The sequence below is a fragment of the Carcharhinus amblyrhynchos genome, chromosome 1 (assembly GCF_965287045.1).
Source record: "Carcharhinus amblyrhynchos chromosome 1, sCarAmb.v2.hapA, whole genome shotgun sequence".
Lineage (NCBI taxonomy): Eukaryota > Metazoa > Chordata > Chondrichthyes > Carcharhiniformes > Carcharhinidae > Carcharhinus > Carcharhinus amblyrhynchos.
Genome location: NC_137324.1, coordinates 107,476,084 through 107,493,427, shown reverse-complemented (window position 1 = coordinate 107,493,427; position 17,344 = coordinate 107,476,084). Strand labels below are relative to the sequence as shown.

Sequence of the window (17,344 nt, the reverse complement as noted above, 5' to 3'; positions counted from 1 at the left end):
CATTTAACATTCCAATGAGTGTTAATTAGTTGGAGGCAGTATTTTTGCCTGGCCCTGCTGAGTGAATTTCTGGCCAATGTGATTGGCCGGTAGCTTTAATCCGGGCCACACCAAAAGCTTCGGTGGCCAGGACTGAGTCTACAAACAGTCCCCAGAGTCTAAGTCTCAGGTGAGTTTTGAGGTCTCAGGTTGTCAAGGCCTTGATGGTGTAAGCAGACAGATAGATGGATGGCAATTATAGTGGCCAGACCTTTTGATGGGGCAGTGTCTAATGTTAAGAGGAGTCTATTGGTGGAGGGGGACCCCCTCTTTTCCCCCCTCCTCATCTGAGGTATGCGCAGGGCCATTGTTCAGACTTCCCTGCTAGCCCAAAAATGAGGCTAGCAAGGAAAAGGCTCCTGCTTTTTCAGGCTTGGATTGATCTCTCATTCTGCAGTTTTGCAACAACGTTTCTTCAAATTCCTTGCTGCCGATGAAGTTGCTCTAACTTACCTTGTATACATCTCCAATGTAGTAACTGGAAGGACTGGTGACCACCAGTTAGTATTTAATGAATTAGAAGGGTGCTTTCGTGATGTTAACACTTCCAACTCTAGGATCTATCCAGGCTGCAAGAGCCTGTGTTCTGCACAAAGATCCCCACACTACTTCCCCTTTGGGTGATTGATTCATATGATCCTCCCAGTGTACACCTTTTAAAGGATCCAGCTACTATACTATACAAGTTAGGAGGACAACTGCAATTCAAGACCTTCACCATGATCTTTTTAAGAGCAATTAGGCTTGGACAACAAATGCTGACTTTGCCAGTTACGTTCACAAAATGAAAGAATGTAAAAATGGTACTTGCATACCAGGTATGTCTCAGTCTATGGAATTCAGAATTAAAGATGAAGAGATGGGACCCTTGTCGATAGAATGGCCAAAATGCAAACTGCTACATGATTTCTTAGGAGTAAAGAAATATAAGGTAGAACCAAGGAAACTTGACAGATGTTAAGGTGTTTTAGCAGGCAGGGAGCTGGAAACAAATAAATCAAGAATTAGAGTGTGTGAAAGGGAGAGAGAAACCCATCAGAAAGTTTTCTCTTGGGGGAAAAGGGTGAGTATAGTGGACTAAAGATGGACAGAAAAAAATCGATAATGAAGGGAAGAGAAAGTAATCATAAATGACATTGTCAATGTTTGAAATTTTGCAGCTAATGAGGCCATACAACAAGGGTTTACTATGACAGGGAGCAAATTTATGGAGTAAGATACGAGGAAATGTGAGAGTGGGAAACTGAGGCGAGGAGAAGACCGTGGTTTCATGAGAAGGCAAGATCTAAACTGAGGACTTCTTGTGCATGTAATACTTCTACTGCAAACAAAAATCAACTTGCAACAAGTGCTGCCAGACAAAAAAAAAGCTTTGCGTTCATAAAACTCCACCAGTGAAATTTTTAAAAATCTAATCAGATTTAGGTTCCAGGGATCCAAAATGTTGTGTTGTGTTCTTCAGCAGGAAGTTGTAGAGGTAGAATTGTTCCTGGTTAGTCCCTGAAGTACGATATGCTGGTAAGACTTTGCTCTTTTAATGAAAAACAAGAGAATGTCCATTGTTCCCCATATCCAGTGGCCTACTAAGAAAATCATGGGAGTATGAATTTAAAAGGTGCAAGTTCTGTGAAAGGTTGAGGCAAGAAATTAATGATCCACAAATAGAATTATATTCACCATTGTAATGCAGGTAAACACAGCAATTTATTTGTACATGGATTCGGGCATATGGCACATATTGGGATACTTGGCTAATGTATATTAATGTATATAATGTATGTTATAATGTATATTAGATCTTAGAATATAAAAGCAGGGAGGTCTTGCTGCAACTGTACAGGGCACTGGTGAGGCCGCAACTGGAGTACTGTGTGCAGTTTTGGTCATCGCATTTGCAAAAGGATAAGAGAGATTGAATAGACGGGGTCTGTACTCGTTAGAGTTTAGAAGGCTGAGGGGTGATCTTATAGAGACATATAAGATAATGAAGGGCTAGATAGGGTAGAGGTAGAGAGATTCTTCCCACTTAGAAAGGATAACAGAACTAGAGGGCACAGCCTCAAAATAAGGTGGGGGGGTGCAGTTTAGATCAGAGTTGCGGAGGAACTTCTTCACTCAAAGGGTGGTGAGTCTCTGGAATTCTCTGCCCGTTGAAGTGGTGGAGGCTACCTCGCTGAATATATTTAAGTCAAGGGTAGATAGGCTTCTGATAGAAGGGAATTAAGGGTTATGGGGAGAAAGCGGGAAAGTGGAACTGATCCACTTCAGATCAGCCATGATCTTGTTGAGTGGCGGGGCAGGCTCGAAGGGTTAGATGGCCTCCTCCTGCTCCTATTTCTTATGTTCTTATATGATTCTGTAAGCTTTTGCTTGACTAGCCTGTGAACAGCTCTCCCAAACTGAACACCAATTTTTAGTGAGGGGGACTTTGCAGTGTTGATTAGTTTGAAATTGATTAAATCTTGTCCTGACACGATGAGCCCAATTTTATCTCTGCAAGTGAACACGTTTTGAGTTGAAATCTTGCCTGATGCTTGAATTCCTAATATATCTGTGTGACTTTATTCCTTATTTTTGTATTAATTATAACTTGCCAAGCCAAAGCAGAGGTTATTAGTAGTCAGTTACGTAGTGAGCGAATGGATTCACATGTGGACCAGATTGAAAAGGTTGAGAGATTCTCTCTACTGAAAAGCATTAGTGAACCAGTCGGGTCTTTACAACAATCCTGCAACTATCATTTCTTTTATTAAATTAAATTTAACATATTGTCATTGTGGATTTTAAGCTTGCAATCTCCCAGTTTCTAGTTCAATATCATAAACACATCACTGCTGTATCTAACCTCACATAGAATGACAGGACACACAGTGATGTATGCTTCATTCTGATGTAATGCTGTGTCTACTGAATGAGTTGGCTATTGCTCATGTTGTCTTGACCTACAGGTAATCAGGAGTTTGAAAAATTTTTATCTAAATGTTTTATTCAAATCTTTACTAATAGTCTGTTGATTTTAATTGATATGAGGGCACAGTGAGTTCTGCTCTCATTTTTAATAAGTAAACTAGCTGCAGTTTCAACTGTTCAGTTTGGCTCGAGTTTAAAAAAAAATCCAAACATTAATTACTGGAAATATTCTATATTTATTAGTTCAGACTATTAAATCCCAGGTCTTAATGTTAGCTTGTTCCCAGCTGTCTGCTATGGGGAGTTAATGCACTAATGTGTTTGTTTGGCTCCTTAATTTATATTCAATTAATGGAATACCATTTACACTTTACTATTCTGCTGTATCTTTCAGGACCTCAAAGCAAACTTGCTTTTGGTCAGCATTGTGTGTCATTTTGTTCTGCAAGCAGATGTGTATGAAGATGAAATTAATAGCTGAGGAATGTGTCAATTGAGAAATTAGGGGTTGTTGTAATTGCTCCGAGGGATGTTGGATAGACATAGTGCAAAATGCTGATTTAGAACTCCCTCCAGCCATCCCTACTCCCTTAGCTGGAGAGTACTGTGAATGGTTAATTGTAGAATTTTGCTTTAAGAGGGTGATGATATTGGTACCGAGGATGGAGAAAGGAATGAAAAGAGGGGTGGTATATAACCTTGCTTGCAAAGCTGAGGATGTGCAGCACTTTTGTGGCATACTGTGTAGTTCTAAGAGTGTGATGAATTGATAAGAGAGTTGGCACTTGTATGGGTGACTGTTCTGAATGACTGGCTGGTAGCTGCTGACAGGGAGCTATTCCTCCTGGCTTCAGTGCCTTCCAGGAGATTTTAGAGGCCTGATTGAGTGAAGCACTGTTTTCTTCCTCTTTGGCTTAATGTCATGCCTTGCTGGCCGCTGGATCCAGGTGATCCTTGAAATTTTGTAATACAGTAGAAGTATAATAAAAAATATTGTTAAGCAATGTAGGTTGTCCTTCAGTCAATTGCAGAAGAGATCAGGCTAAACTGTTTTTGTTTGAAGATTGCAGAGACATTTCCAGGCAGTTGAACAGCTTATACGTGTTTCACATTATGGTCTTTACTCTTGTGATATTGTAAATGAACAGCTCCAGGAAAACCATGTAACTTCCTCCACAGGCAAGCACAATTTCTTTTACTGACTTCTAGGCAATTTTAACTAAAACCACTCTTCAGAATGTGAAAAACATGGAAGCTAAATATTGAAAATGTGAAGCATGTGTTGCTTTGGGACTTTCCATGCCTTTATGGAACTGTCTTGAGTTATTTTCTGGCTTCTACAAAGCAAGAGGCACACTTGGACATGCCATCAGCAAAGCTAATCCTATTGGTACTTGAATGGTGGTTCCTGAGGCAATTTGTCCAAGAGCATTAGTTCTCGTATAGAGAAAAACAGAATAAATCTCACCTCAATCAGGGCCACTGCCAAGCATTGTTTTCACTGACGTCTGTGATAACCATAATCAAGTGTGATATTCTTGGTCTGTTACCACTTCTCACACAAAGACTTGTAAGGAAATACATTTTGAAGCTGTAGACAGCCACTGTATGCAGATGTTATTGAATTATGGCACTTCCTGGTGATTGTCAGTTTAGTAGACAGGGCCAGCTGGTAACAATAGCAGGCAGAAGAACAGCAAAGTGGTACCATATTACTCCTGAAGAAATGTCAGTGATGAGTGTTCAAACTCTTCTCCAATATAGCAATTTCATTTCAAATCATGGCAATTGGAAAAATGATAGTCTATTGCAGATCGTAATCTATACCTGTACACAGTACAGACAGGAATAATAATAGGACAAAATGTAGTAAAATCCATGGCTGTCAGCAAAGCATGGCAATGAGATCCATTTGGTGAAATTGCAATGTGCATTTTAATTAATGCTTAACATGTTTGATTGAAATTTCTTTCTGCAGTTTTGATTGCGCTATTAAATTCCAGTTAGTGAAATATATAACAGCTCAGAAATTTGGTTATGATCCCCAAAATACCAATGTGAATCTGGAGTTCTGTTTGGCAAAACAATAAACTGAATTTCAGAAAAAGTTGGAGTTTTAAGGAATGAAACAATTGATGAACAAATATAAAGCAATGTTGTAGCAATAAGTTACTGAATTTAAAAAAGAGTAAACAATAACAATTATCAGAGTGTTGGAGGATGTTGGTGTGCAGCGATGAGAATAATTGAGGAAACTGAACTGTTAGCAAGGAGGACTTTAGCAATGTCAATAAGGCTGAGTTTTGCTTTTGTCATTTCCAGCGCTTAGATTGATGCCAAATGGTCAGACTGGTTAATTCCTTTTAGACTTTGTAGCAGTTTGATACAACTGAGGGGCTTGCTAAGCCATTTTGGAAGGCAGTTAAGAGGTCAGTCACATTGCTGTGCATCTGGTGTCCCATGTAGGCCAGATCAAGTAAGGACAGCAGATTTCCTTTCTTAAAGGAAATTAGTGAACCAAATGGGTTTTTACTGCAATCAACAGTGGTTTTGTAGTCATCATTAGACTTTTAATTTCAGACTTATTAATTGAATTTAAGCTCCACCAGCTGCCATGGTGGGATTCAAACTCATGTCTCTAGAACATTAGGCTGGACCTCTGTATTTCTAGTCTAGTGACATTATCACCATTGCCTCCCCCTGGCTTGACCAACATTGACTGAGTGAATGTTGGTGCCACCTCAATGGAACATGGAATAAATTGCAGTTGGGATGAAACCCAGGGGACCATTATCAAAGGCACAGCAGGCAATTCACTGGGTCTAGCTCAATTATGTACTTTTGCATAATTTCTGTCAAAAAAAATCTAAATGATTACAGCCCCCTCTCCACAGCCTCTGTAATGTCTTGTACAGGATTTCAAAGTCCAGCTTTTTGTATTGTTAGGCCGTGGAATGGCCAAAACATGATTTTAATTTGCCCTTTAATTTAATTTGCAGGTGAATTCTGTAAGCCTTACCTCACAAATAAAAGGTCTCTAGGATGCTACCAGGACTTGATGGTTTGAGTTATAAGGAGAGACTGGATAGACTGGGACTTTTTTACCTGGAGTCTAGGGGGCTATTTTATAGAGGTCTATAAAATAATGAGGGGCATTGATAAAGGTAGATTGTCAACATCTTTTCCCAAAAGGAGGGGAGTCTAAAACTAGACGGCATAGATTTAAGGTGAGAGGGGGGAGATACAAAAGGGTCCAAAAGAGTAATTCTTTCACACAGAGAGTAGTGAGTATCTGGAATGAGTTGCCAGAGGCATTAGTTGAGGCAAATACAATTAATGCTAAAAAGCATTTAGACAGTTGCGTAGGTAAGATTGGTATAGAGGGATATGGGCCAAACATGGGCAATTAGAACTAGTTTCATGGCAAAAACTGGGCATCATGGACATGTTGGGCTGAGGGGCTGTTTCAATGCTGTAAACCTCTAGACTCTTTTCCAGCCTATCTAGGTGTTGTTTGAGCACATGGGAACAATAGTGATTGCATATCCTGGAGCTACTAGCTTGACTGTGCTTCCATGGAACGTAAGGAAAGATTCTAGGGTTCTGACTTGCCAAGTAGTCGGCCCAATCAAATTTGTCACGTACAAGGTACTTAATTGTGCATGGAGTCATTCTGGTCAACCTGATCTTTGGCTCAGAAGGGGTTTAATTATTCAATTTTTGATAACACTTGATCCTGTCAGACCCTGCCTCTTCACTTGAGCTGCTGGTGGGTTTGTCAGAGTTATACTGTGTTTGAAAGATTAACTAGATTAGAGGGCATAAGATCATTCATAAAGTAATTTAATGCCCAGATCTCTCAACATTTTTGCACCTGTCTCTTCACAGAATGACATCTACGAATGGTGCAGGGATCACCGGGTACATCACAAATTCTCAGAGACCAACGCCGATCCCCACAATGCTACTCGTGGATTCTTCTTTTCTCATATCGGCTGGCTGCTTGTTCAGAAACATCCACATGTGGCAGAGAAAGGAAAGAAGTTGGATTTTAGTGACCTCCTTGCTGACCCTGTTGTTGTGTTCCAGAGAAAGTAAGCACTACAGTATGAAATAAAAGCTCAGGAATATTTGAAACACACATTCACCATTGCTTATTATAAATATTGAAATAATTTTCTTGTTTGGAAGCTTCATTCCAATAAGATTAAAAGATAACCTTTTTTTAAAGGCTATTGTGATTGTCAGAAAACTGGGCTTACAAAATATTTCTCTGTCCTCACCTTAGGAATAGTGTTCCTTACTTAGCATCATTAATGGTAAAATCCTCATATTGTTATGTCACCATCAATAAATTGCCAATAGATTATTGACTAGTTGTATTAAAAGGATAAATAAAGAAATTATTTCAGATTAACACTTCTGGTTTGACTTTAATGTAAGTAGTCTGAGCACATGACAACTAGGCTGATAAACCCACGTACTATCTGATCTCCATCTCCTAAACTTCACATGGACAATGTCAGATGAAACAATATGTCCTCCTACAGCTGATATAATATGACAGGGCTAGTTTCTATTGCATTATAGATTTTTAAAAATTAATGTATAGAAATCTCTATAATGGAGTTGAAACTTAGAGCCTCATTTAAAAAGCAAATAATGACTGTCTTTTTTTTACATAATGTAACATTTTAGAGAGATACAAATTGTATCAAAAAGAAAACACGAGCAATTCTTATGAGGATAATTGATTTTCTTCTTTTTCCCTCACATTAAGAATTTAAGCCTATTTCATTCCAACAAAGCTAGTTCATCAAACAACTTCTAATTACAGGGGAAAATTTCTTATCTGCCTGTACTTCTGCAAACACTGCAATGTTTGCTTTATTGATAATCTTGCATCTTAAAGCGATGCTTTCCAAAATCTTTAGCCCAGAGGTTTGAAAACTTCTCTTTCTAGTCGCAATCTCTGTTTGGTGCCTACTATTGGAAATAAACCCTCTGTCTCCCTCAAGACTGCTGTTGATCAAGTTTTCATTTGGAAACAATATGCAACAAAATCGTAACCTTTTAAAACATAACATCCAAAGCAAATCTTTATCCTGTGTTTTCATGCGGAACAAAACCAGATTTCATTTCCCCTCCAACCTTTCCCCTCTTCCTTTCTTGTATTGGCACTACATTTTCTCTTTTGATCTGTCTGTACCTGTTGGCTGATAGAATAATCTATACTGGAGAACCACCGTTCGAGAAAACAAATGAAACACTGATATTCAAGAAAAACGGGGAACCACGGACCATCTGTCATTGAGAAAGTGCTGTAATCCATTATTAAGGAAGTCTTAACAATGCATATAGTTCCTTCAGAATAAGCTTTAAGAAAAGAGAATGCTATTTGACAAATGTATTGTTTTATACAGGATGTAACTAGTAGGGTAGATAGAGGGGAGCCAGTACATGTAGTATACTTGGATTTCCAAAAGGCATTTTGTAAGCTGCCACACGAAAAGCAGAGAAAGGACTCATGGAGTTGGAGGTGATATATCGGCATGGGCCAAAGATTGGTTAACACACAGAAATCAGAAAGAAGGGATAGATGATGCATTTTCCAATTAACATGAACCTTTGAATTAGCACAAGGATCATTGTGACAGCCTCAGCTATTAATAATCTACATTATTGTTTTAAGAAGTGTCAGAAAGTACTGCATTGAAGTTTGCTGCCAATACGCAGATAGCTGAGGACAAAAGGAGGCTTCAAAGCAATTAAGTTATGTGATTGTCAACAAGGTGGTAGATGAAGTATTATGAGAGGAAGTATTATGAGAGGAAGTGTGATGTGAAGAGGAAGAGGAAGTGTGATTCTTTGCTCGTAAGAATCGAAAGCAGAATATTTTTTAAGAGGCATGAATCTTGTAAATATTAATGCTCAGAGTACAACAAGCAATTGGAAAAGCACGTTGTCCTTTATCGCAAGGGGTTTGGAATTCAAGAGTAAAGAAGTCTTGCTCAATTGTATAAGGCTTTGGTAAGACCACGACTGGAATAGTGTGTGCCATTTTGATCTCCATATTTAAGTAAGGATATACTTGCATTGGAGTATTACTGAAAAAGGAGACATGCTTTTGAAGTTTTTCATCTTGCATTCATCAGGACAGACACAAGAAAGCTAAATTTCAACGGGAACAACAATTTAAACTGCAAGTAACTCCGTACAAACTTGAGTCTGATTGTGAAATATCCTGATGTTGTATGGTTTAGAATCAGTGACTTTACCATTTGAAAGGTACAAAATTAATACTTGATAGCAATGATACTGGAGAGAAACAGTAAAACTGGAGAGAAGAGCTGCAAGTGCCAGGAGAAGGAAAGGTGTCTGATTGACCAATCTGACCTGTCTTGCTAACCAATGAATGCAAGACGATAAACTTCAACAGGGTGTCTCTTTTTTGAGCAATACTCAAATCCTGTATTAACAAGTGACGATTTGCATTGGAGGCAGTACAGTGAAGATTCACTAGGTTAGTCCCTGGGATGAGGGAGTTGTTTTAAGATGAGTGACTCAATAAACTGAGTCTATAATCTCCAGTATATGATATTGAGAGATGATTTTTGGTCTCTTGGGGACCCAAGGGATATGGGGAGTGGATGAGAAAGTGGGGTTGAAGATTAAGATCAGCCAATATCATGTTGAATTGTGGAGCAAGCTCAATGGCCATGTCATCCTCTCCTGCTGTTATTTTTATATTTTAATCCCTCAGACATTGGTAGCCCCTCCACTGGTAGCTTATCTTCATGCCTGTTGCTCTTATGTGAGCCTTGACCAGGAATGTTGGGGGGGCTGTCTGACTGTGGAGAACATCACACCCAGCCCAATTCTATCCTCATCTAATATCCGCACACCTCCACTATCAGGTAGAGTCACTGGATGGTGGTCAAGACCAAAAACTTCAGCTTGTTTCCCTTCCTCTTTCCCAGGAGCACTGTATCAGACTGGTAGGGTGCTAAGCTGTTCTGATTTGGATTAGAAAACTCCGTACAAACTGGAGTCTGAATGTGAAATATTCTGATGTTGTATGGCTTAGAGTCAGTGACTTTACCATTTGAAAGGTACAAAATTAATTCGTGATAGCAATGATACTGGAGAGAAACAATGAAACTGGAGAGAAGAGCTGCAGTTGCCAGGAGATGGAAAGGTGTGGAATCTGAGAGCAGCACCTTGGCAAGAGGTGTGTCCTCCGATAATGGACCTGACATATTTCTTGATCTATAATGTAAGGCAATATCATCCTTCGCACTGGCAGGGAGGACATTCAAATTCCTTTAAATAGAATTACTTGGAACTCAAATAGTCAGCAAGTAAGAATCCGAAATCATAGCACAGAAGGAGGTCATTGGGATATCACATCAGTACCGATTCTAGCTCTTCAACGGAAGATGTTTGGAGTAATAGTAATTTTGGGGATAGTGTAAAATGGGTGATATCAAATTGGTTGCCAACTATTAGCTGTTCATTCATTTCAATGGTAAGGAAAATCAGATTTGGGGTACCATTAATTGAAAATCATTTGTTTTACATAATTTCTCCCACAGTTAAAGTCGCTCCTATCTAGTCATGTCTCACTCCTCTTTCTCGATCTATGATGCGTTAAAAATGTTACCTCTGCGTGTATTTTCTTTCCACAAAGTTTTACTTCTAATTGTTTATTTTTTATTGGTGTAGGCTAACATTAACACTGTAATGAAGTTAGTTGCCACACTCCAGCACTTGTTTGGGTACACTAAGGGAGGATTTAGCTCGGCCAATGCGCCTAACCAGCATGTCTTTCACTCCGAGAGGAAACCAGAGCACCTGGAGGAAACCCATGCAGACTCTGCACAGACAGTCACTCAAGCTGAGAACTGAACCTGGGTCCCTGGCTCTGAGAGGTAGCAGTGTTAACCACTGTGCCACCAACAAAGTCATGTTTTTGTTACATTTTATCATGTCAGTTTATTTAAAAACTATAAATTCTAATATCCAAGGTCAGATTCCTGTTTTTATTTAGTCACCAAATAGTGAAACCAACTTTTCAATATTTACCAGACGTCTAGGAGTAAAATCTGTGTTAAGTGTGAATTTTTGAGCCAGGGTCTATCCTTTCTGTTGTATGCGTGAGATATAAACAATAGGAAAGCACTATATTGTTTGGCTATAAATTGTTTAGCAATAGTGAATGATAAAGGCATTGAAGTGTCCAATCAGCCATGATCATATTGAATGGCAGAGCAGGCTCGATGGGCTGAATGGCTTGCTCCTGTTCCTATGTCCCTGTGTTTCAGGCATAGTTGGCCACGATTTGAAATGTCAGTGATTTTCAAAGTATGCACATTGAACCACTTTATCATACCCATCAAATTCTGAGGGCTGCACCTACCAGAGTATTAAGAAACCTATCCAGCTCTTGTATTTATATCTTTTCTACCTTTTTAAGACTTACTTACCTCAGAAACAAGGAAAAGATTGATAACCTAAGTAATACTAGTGTTCTTGTGTTTCATAACACCAAGATGTTCATGTAGGAATACAGTAAAACTGCACCTGGATTCTAATGCATTTTCAATGAAAAGCCAACTGAGTTGGTGACTTCAAGTCTCTACACGAATTGTGTACGCCTACTTAATTTGCATTGCATCTTTCACAGATAACTTTGTACATGTTGACTGTGCACAGTTCTTAACCTTGATAAATAGATCCTACAATTGTCTTTGATTATGCTGCACTGAATTGTGATGTTAAATAGGCAGTACTAATGATACGTGAATTGAAACCACATTCACAAAAAGAAAGTTGTCAATGCATCAATTGTTTCCCTTTACACTCCCGAATGGATAAGGCACTACATAGTCTAGTTATAAGTATACAATCCAAAAGTCCCTAGTTTCAAATCTTGGGTCTGTTTTCATAGAATCATAGAATTATAGAATCCCTACAGTACAGAAAGAGGCCATTCGGCCCATCGAGTCTGCACCAACCACAATCTCACCCAGGCCCCACTCCCATATCCCTACATATTTACCCACTAATCCCTTAAACCTAAGCATCTTAGGATACTAAGGACAATTTTAGCATGGCCAATCCACCTAACCTGCACATCTTTGGACTGTGGGAGGAAACCGGAGCACCCACAGGAAACCTACATAATTTTCAATTAAGCCAGTCAGTTTGACATTCTAAGATTTGCTTGATCTAGTTAAAGCAAATGCAGTCAGCCAGGGTTCCTGCTGTTGATCATTATCCAATGACTGATTCCTGGAAATCAGGATGTCTGATGAAGATAGAATCAGGTTTGGGTGTGATGCCCCATGTGGTTGAATAGCATGCCAACACTCACAACAATATTCATATTTACAGTGATGTGTTACCAGCTTCACCTTCTGTTCTGGTCAAAAATATTCGAAAACTGCCTTTAATATAAGTGACAGACATTTGTTCTTTAGAACTTATTACTTCTTTCCACCTTCCAAGTTTTGTTTTACATTTTTAAGAACTATTAGTGACATGTGGATTGTATGACCTACAAGATAGTAGTGAGTTGGCAGGTGCGCTACATAATGTGATGTTAAAATATTCAAAACAAGAAAATCCCAGATTTGATCCCTTGACTGTATCAATTTAATTAATTCTAGCTGGGATCCACACTATCTCTTGACATTGAATAGGGAGAATCAGTCTGAGTTCCCGTTGCTGCCCTGTGATTCCCTGCTTGAAGTACAGGCTGTGTTAGATAGTAATGGGCTGAGCCATGACTCACTGTCCCTGATAGCAGCAATTTGGATTTTGGAGCTAAATCCAGCAAGGACAGGATGAATAAGGGAGAAACTGGAGGAAGCATTTGGGGGCAGAGGGACAATTACAAGAAAGGATAAGTAGGAAAATTCTATAGAAATATTCATATGTCCTGATGCCTGAGAAGCATTTTTTTTTCATTGTTAAATAAGAATTTGATGTAGGTTGCAGAGAAATATTCCTTTGGAAAATGTGTTATATGTTTTACAATATAGTAAATTAATGTACTTCAGACAAGCAAAGATTGTTGATTGTCTAACCTGGGATAGAAGATAATATGCTGGCATTGATTAAGGATTGGCTAACAAACAAGAAACAGTCGGAATAAATGTGCTAATCTGCATTGATTGGATGTGGCTAGTGGGGCACCACAATGATCAGTATTTGGGGTCCTGTCTGTCCACTGTATATCAATGATTTGGATGTGGGGACCAAATCTAATATTTCCAAGTTTGTGACTTCTCAGCCTTTTGGCTAAGATCAAGTGTAGTATGGACATGCTATACTTGGTTGAAGTCATTAGATTACATTTTAGCTTCATTTGAAACTATTTTTAAAAGCGGCATCTCGGCCTTTTGACTAAGATGCAAATGAAATCAAGCCTTGGAGGAGGAGCTATGTCTACTCCAATCAGCTTGGATCATATCATGTAGATCAAGTCCATGACAGGAGGTGAGAGCCCTGTCTTGTCAGCTTGGATCGGGAATGTCTCAACTTGTTGAGACTCTGAATTGGACTTGATTTGATTGAATTGGATTTTAAAATTTTCCAAGTTTGTGACTGATACAAAGCTAGGTGGGAATGTGTGTTGTGAGGAAGATATAAAGCGGCTAAGGAGGATTTGGACAGACTGAATGAGTGGGCAAGAACATGGCAGATGGAATATAATGTGGAAAAATTTGAAGTGATCCACTTTGGTAGAAGTAACAAATATGTAGAATATTTCCTAAATGATTAAAAACTAGAAGGTACGGATGTAAAAACTAGAAGATATGGAAGGCTGGCATGCAGGTGCAACAAGCTGTTAGAAAGGCTAATGGAATGTTAACTTTTATCACAACAGGCTTTGAGTACAGGAGTAGTGATGACTTGCTTCATATATAGAAGCTTAGTTAGACCACACCTGGAGTAGTTTGTGCATTTTTGGTCCCCTTTCCGCAGAAGGGATATTGCCATTGAGGGAGTACAGCAAAGGTTAGCCAAACTTGTTCTGGGGATGGCAGGATTGATTATTGAGCAAACTGGACCTGTATTCTCCAGAGTTTCAAAGAATGAGAAGTGAACTCACTGAAATTACGAAATACTTAAAGGAATAAGTAGACATGAATCATAGAATCCCTGCAGTGCAAGGGGAGACCATTTGGCTCATCAAGCAGCAATGCTAACCACTGTGCCACCGTGTTGCCCATAGATGCAGGTAAAATGTTTACTTTGATTGGGGAGTGTAGAAGCAAGGGACGCAATTTCAAAATAAGGGGAATGCCACTTAAGACCGAGATGAAGAGAAATTTCTTTACACGGGGGATTGTGAACTTTTGGAATTCTCCATCCCTATGGAGCTCAGTTATTGAGTATGCTTATTAACACGAAAGGAAAGCATTATGGGAATTGTGTGTATAAAAGGCATCAAAGTGTCCAACTAGCTATAATCGATTGAATGGTAGAGCAGGCTCGAGGAGCCAAATGGCCTACTTCTGTTTCTATATACCTAAAACCACTTTCATTCCTGTGAGATTGCTCTGTATCATTTGTAAACATTTACTAACTATGAGTCTAATCAGAGACTAGGACCATGACTGGTTCTTTATTGATTCTCTTTAAGTTTCCTGTTTGATCTTTTTAATCGGCAGGTTTTTCCTGGTGTTGATCATGCTTTTTTTTTAAAGCAATTCACCATCATTTACTAAAGTAATTCAACAGAAATTTCCAGAGTTGGTTCTCCTAATTGGTCACTATAACCTTAATGGGAGATAGATGGAACCCTTGGGCAGAGTTTTCCAAAATCTGGTAGTACGTTAGGTTCAGGCAGAAAATCTGGGGCATATTTTGCACCACCACTCTGGCAGGCCAGCAAAACGGTTCCACAGAGATTGGGGCGTCATCTTTGAAGGGTACCCTGATCTGCACCAAAAATAAACTTCCTTCCTCCAGTAGTAATTCAAGCCAGTGTTGTATCACACTAGCTGGGTGGGATGCTACAATGAGGGTGGAAGCAGTGGTGTTAAGTATTAATGGTATTCTAATTTATTATAAAATAAGCTAATCAGGCTCACAGCCCTTCCTGCGCATGAACCCAATCGCGTTATCATAAGGGACAGGGACGACAGCAAACCAAGATCTCGCCAGCACAAACCCCATTTTTGCCCTCTTGCAAGATGTAGTGGCTATTAAAGGATTTGCATTTGTGTCTAGTGTGGCTGTTCAATCACAGCCCTTATTTTTGCATCCTTATGGCATTTCTGGTAAAGTTATGAGGATTAATTAGGAGAACAGCTGGAAGAAATTCATAGTGTTTGTTTGAATGGCATTTATTACACTTGTTTGAATCAATGCTCAATGGTTCTGAATCCCAGTATACAGCAGATAAACTTTCTACACAGCTTCATAATTTTAAATCGTCATTAGAAAATTTCAGGGGACACCAGCAGCCCTTTCGTACAGGGCAATCAGGTATCAACCTTACTCTCCTCCACTGATCTTTCTTCAATTGTATGATATCCTTTTTGATGTGGGGTAACCAAAACTGACATGTATATTGCAAAAAATCTCAAAGATTCAAGAATAACCATTTGTATTATTTAAACCTGATCTCCTTTAGTTCAGGGGGAGTACATTTCTTTTAAGCTATCATTAAAAGATTTATTTATGTGTTAGCAACTTTGACATTGTACTCCTACTGATGATCATGCTTTTAAGACAATTTTGCTGTCTTTCATAGGTACTACAAGACCTCTGTTTTCATCATGTGTTTCTTCATGCCAACTTTTATCCCCTGGTACTTCTGGGGGGAGACTCTGTGGAATTCATACTTCCTGGCTTCTATCCTTCGATACACAGTATCTCTAAATGTCACATGGTTGGTGAACAGTGCTGCTCACATGTATGGAAACAGACCCTATGACAAGAACATCAGCCCTAGAGAAAATAGATTTGTTACTTTTGGAGCAATTGGTGAGTAGGAAGTTGGCTCAAGCTTTTTAATTATTCTGTGAACTTGCATGTTTTCTCAAACTTGTGTTATTTGACAGGAGGAAGGTACTGACTCGAACTCGGAGATGCAGCTAATTTTAGTTGACTTGGATACAGGGTTTCCTCAACTTTACAACGTTTGATTGCAATGAATTACATTTACAATGTTTATAAATCGACACCCTGGGTGGGATTTTCTGGCTGCGTTCACCCCGCAACTGGAAAATCCCACTAGAGGTCAACGGTTCTTTGTCTGGTCTGCCCCCATCTGCCATGATTCCCATGGCGGACAGGTCGGGAAAACTCTCCCTGCCCTCCCCCATTTCAACTTTATGACTCTTGACTTTATGACACCACACCAGTGAGCTGTTAATTGTTACCAGTTCTTATGTAATTTTATGTTTTACTGTTCACAATCACAGGAAGGGCAGCTCTCTGATGTAGTATAGAAATGTTTTTGAAAATGTAGTTACTAATATATCATGGGAAATACAATACTGTAAGGCAATTATACTGAAGGAAGATCTCAAAGACGTTTCACTACCCTGTGAAAATAGGGTATTGTGCCTCGGTTCTCCCATTTGTAATATTATTCCTATGAGAAAACTGGTTCTGACTTACGATGTTTGACATACAATACGGTTTTCTGGAACCAATTTTGTCTTAAATATGAGGACTGTATCTGGGATTTTGTTGAAAAAATTGACTTTTTTAAAATCCTCTTCCCATCAAGCCTTCTGAAGAGAATAGCTCCTTTATCTTCAGGAGTTCTATTTGCATTGTTTTAAATAGCCTTTTCAACCTGAGATACTACCTTTTAATGCTTCATCAAGCTCTGTCTCCAATCCTTTTGCTGTTCCACTGCACTGAGCATACTTTCATTACTAACATTGAATTCCATATACTACAGTTTAGTTCATAATGCTCATAATTTATCAATATCCCTTTGCAGATTCCTTTGGTCTTTGAAGAATGTAACAATACCTCCCCTTTGGCGTCATTTATAAACTTTAACCACACTCGTTCTGGTCTGTATCCAAACCACCTGGTGAAATTCCCTGACTCACTTCCAAACACTGGCTTTAATGTTTAACCCCATCACTATCCTCCACCCAATACCATGTTCCTTTAATCCTTTCGAATAAAAATTAGGAGTAGATATAATGGTAATACCACTGGTCTTGCAATGCAGAGGCCCAAGCTAATGTTCAGGAAACAAGGGTTCAAATCCTACCATGGAAACTGATGGAATTTAAATTATTAATAATCTGGAATTGAAAAGCTGGTCCCAATAATGGTACAAAACTGTTGTCAATTGTCATTTTAAAAAATCATCTGGTTCCTTTAGGAAAGGAAGCCTGCTGTCCTTATCTGG

At 39.0% G+C, this 17,344-nt stretch overlaps 1 protein-coding gene and 1 non-coding gene across 2 annotated transcripts in view; both read left to right on the top strand.

The window, feature by feature from the left end:
- LOC145343870 (stearoyl-CoA desaturase 5-like) overlaps window positions 1–17,344 on the top strand; it is a 55,820-nt gene that overhangs the window by 32,550 nt on the left and 5,926 nt on the right. The window contains exons 3-4 of the mRNA XM_080190348.1: window positions 6,838–7,043; window positions 15,719–15,951. Coding sequence (XP_080046474.1) covers window positions 6,838–7,043; window positions 15,719–15,951 — 439 coding nt within the window. The remainder of the gene's footprint in view (window positions 1–6,837; window positions 7,044–15,718; window positions 15,952–17,344) is intronic.
- Window positions 13,235–13,426, top strand: LOC145351102 (U2 spliceosomal RNA). The gene has a single exon (XR_013888323.1). It is a non-coding gene; the product is annotated as a U2 spliceosomal RNA (small nuclear RNA).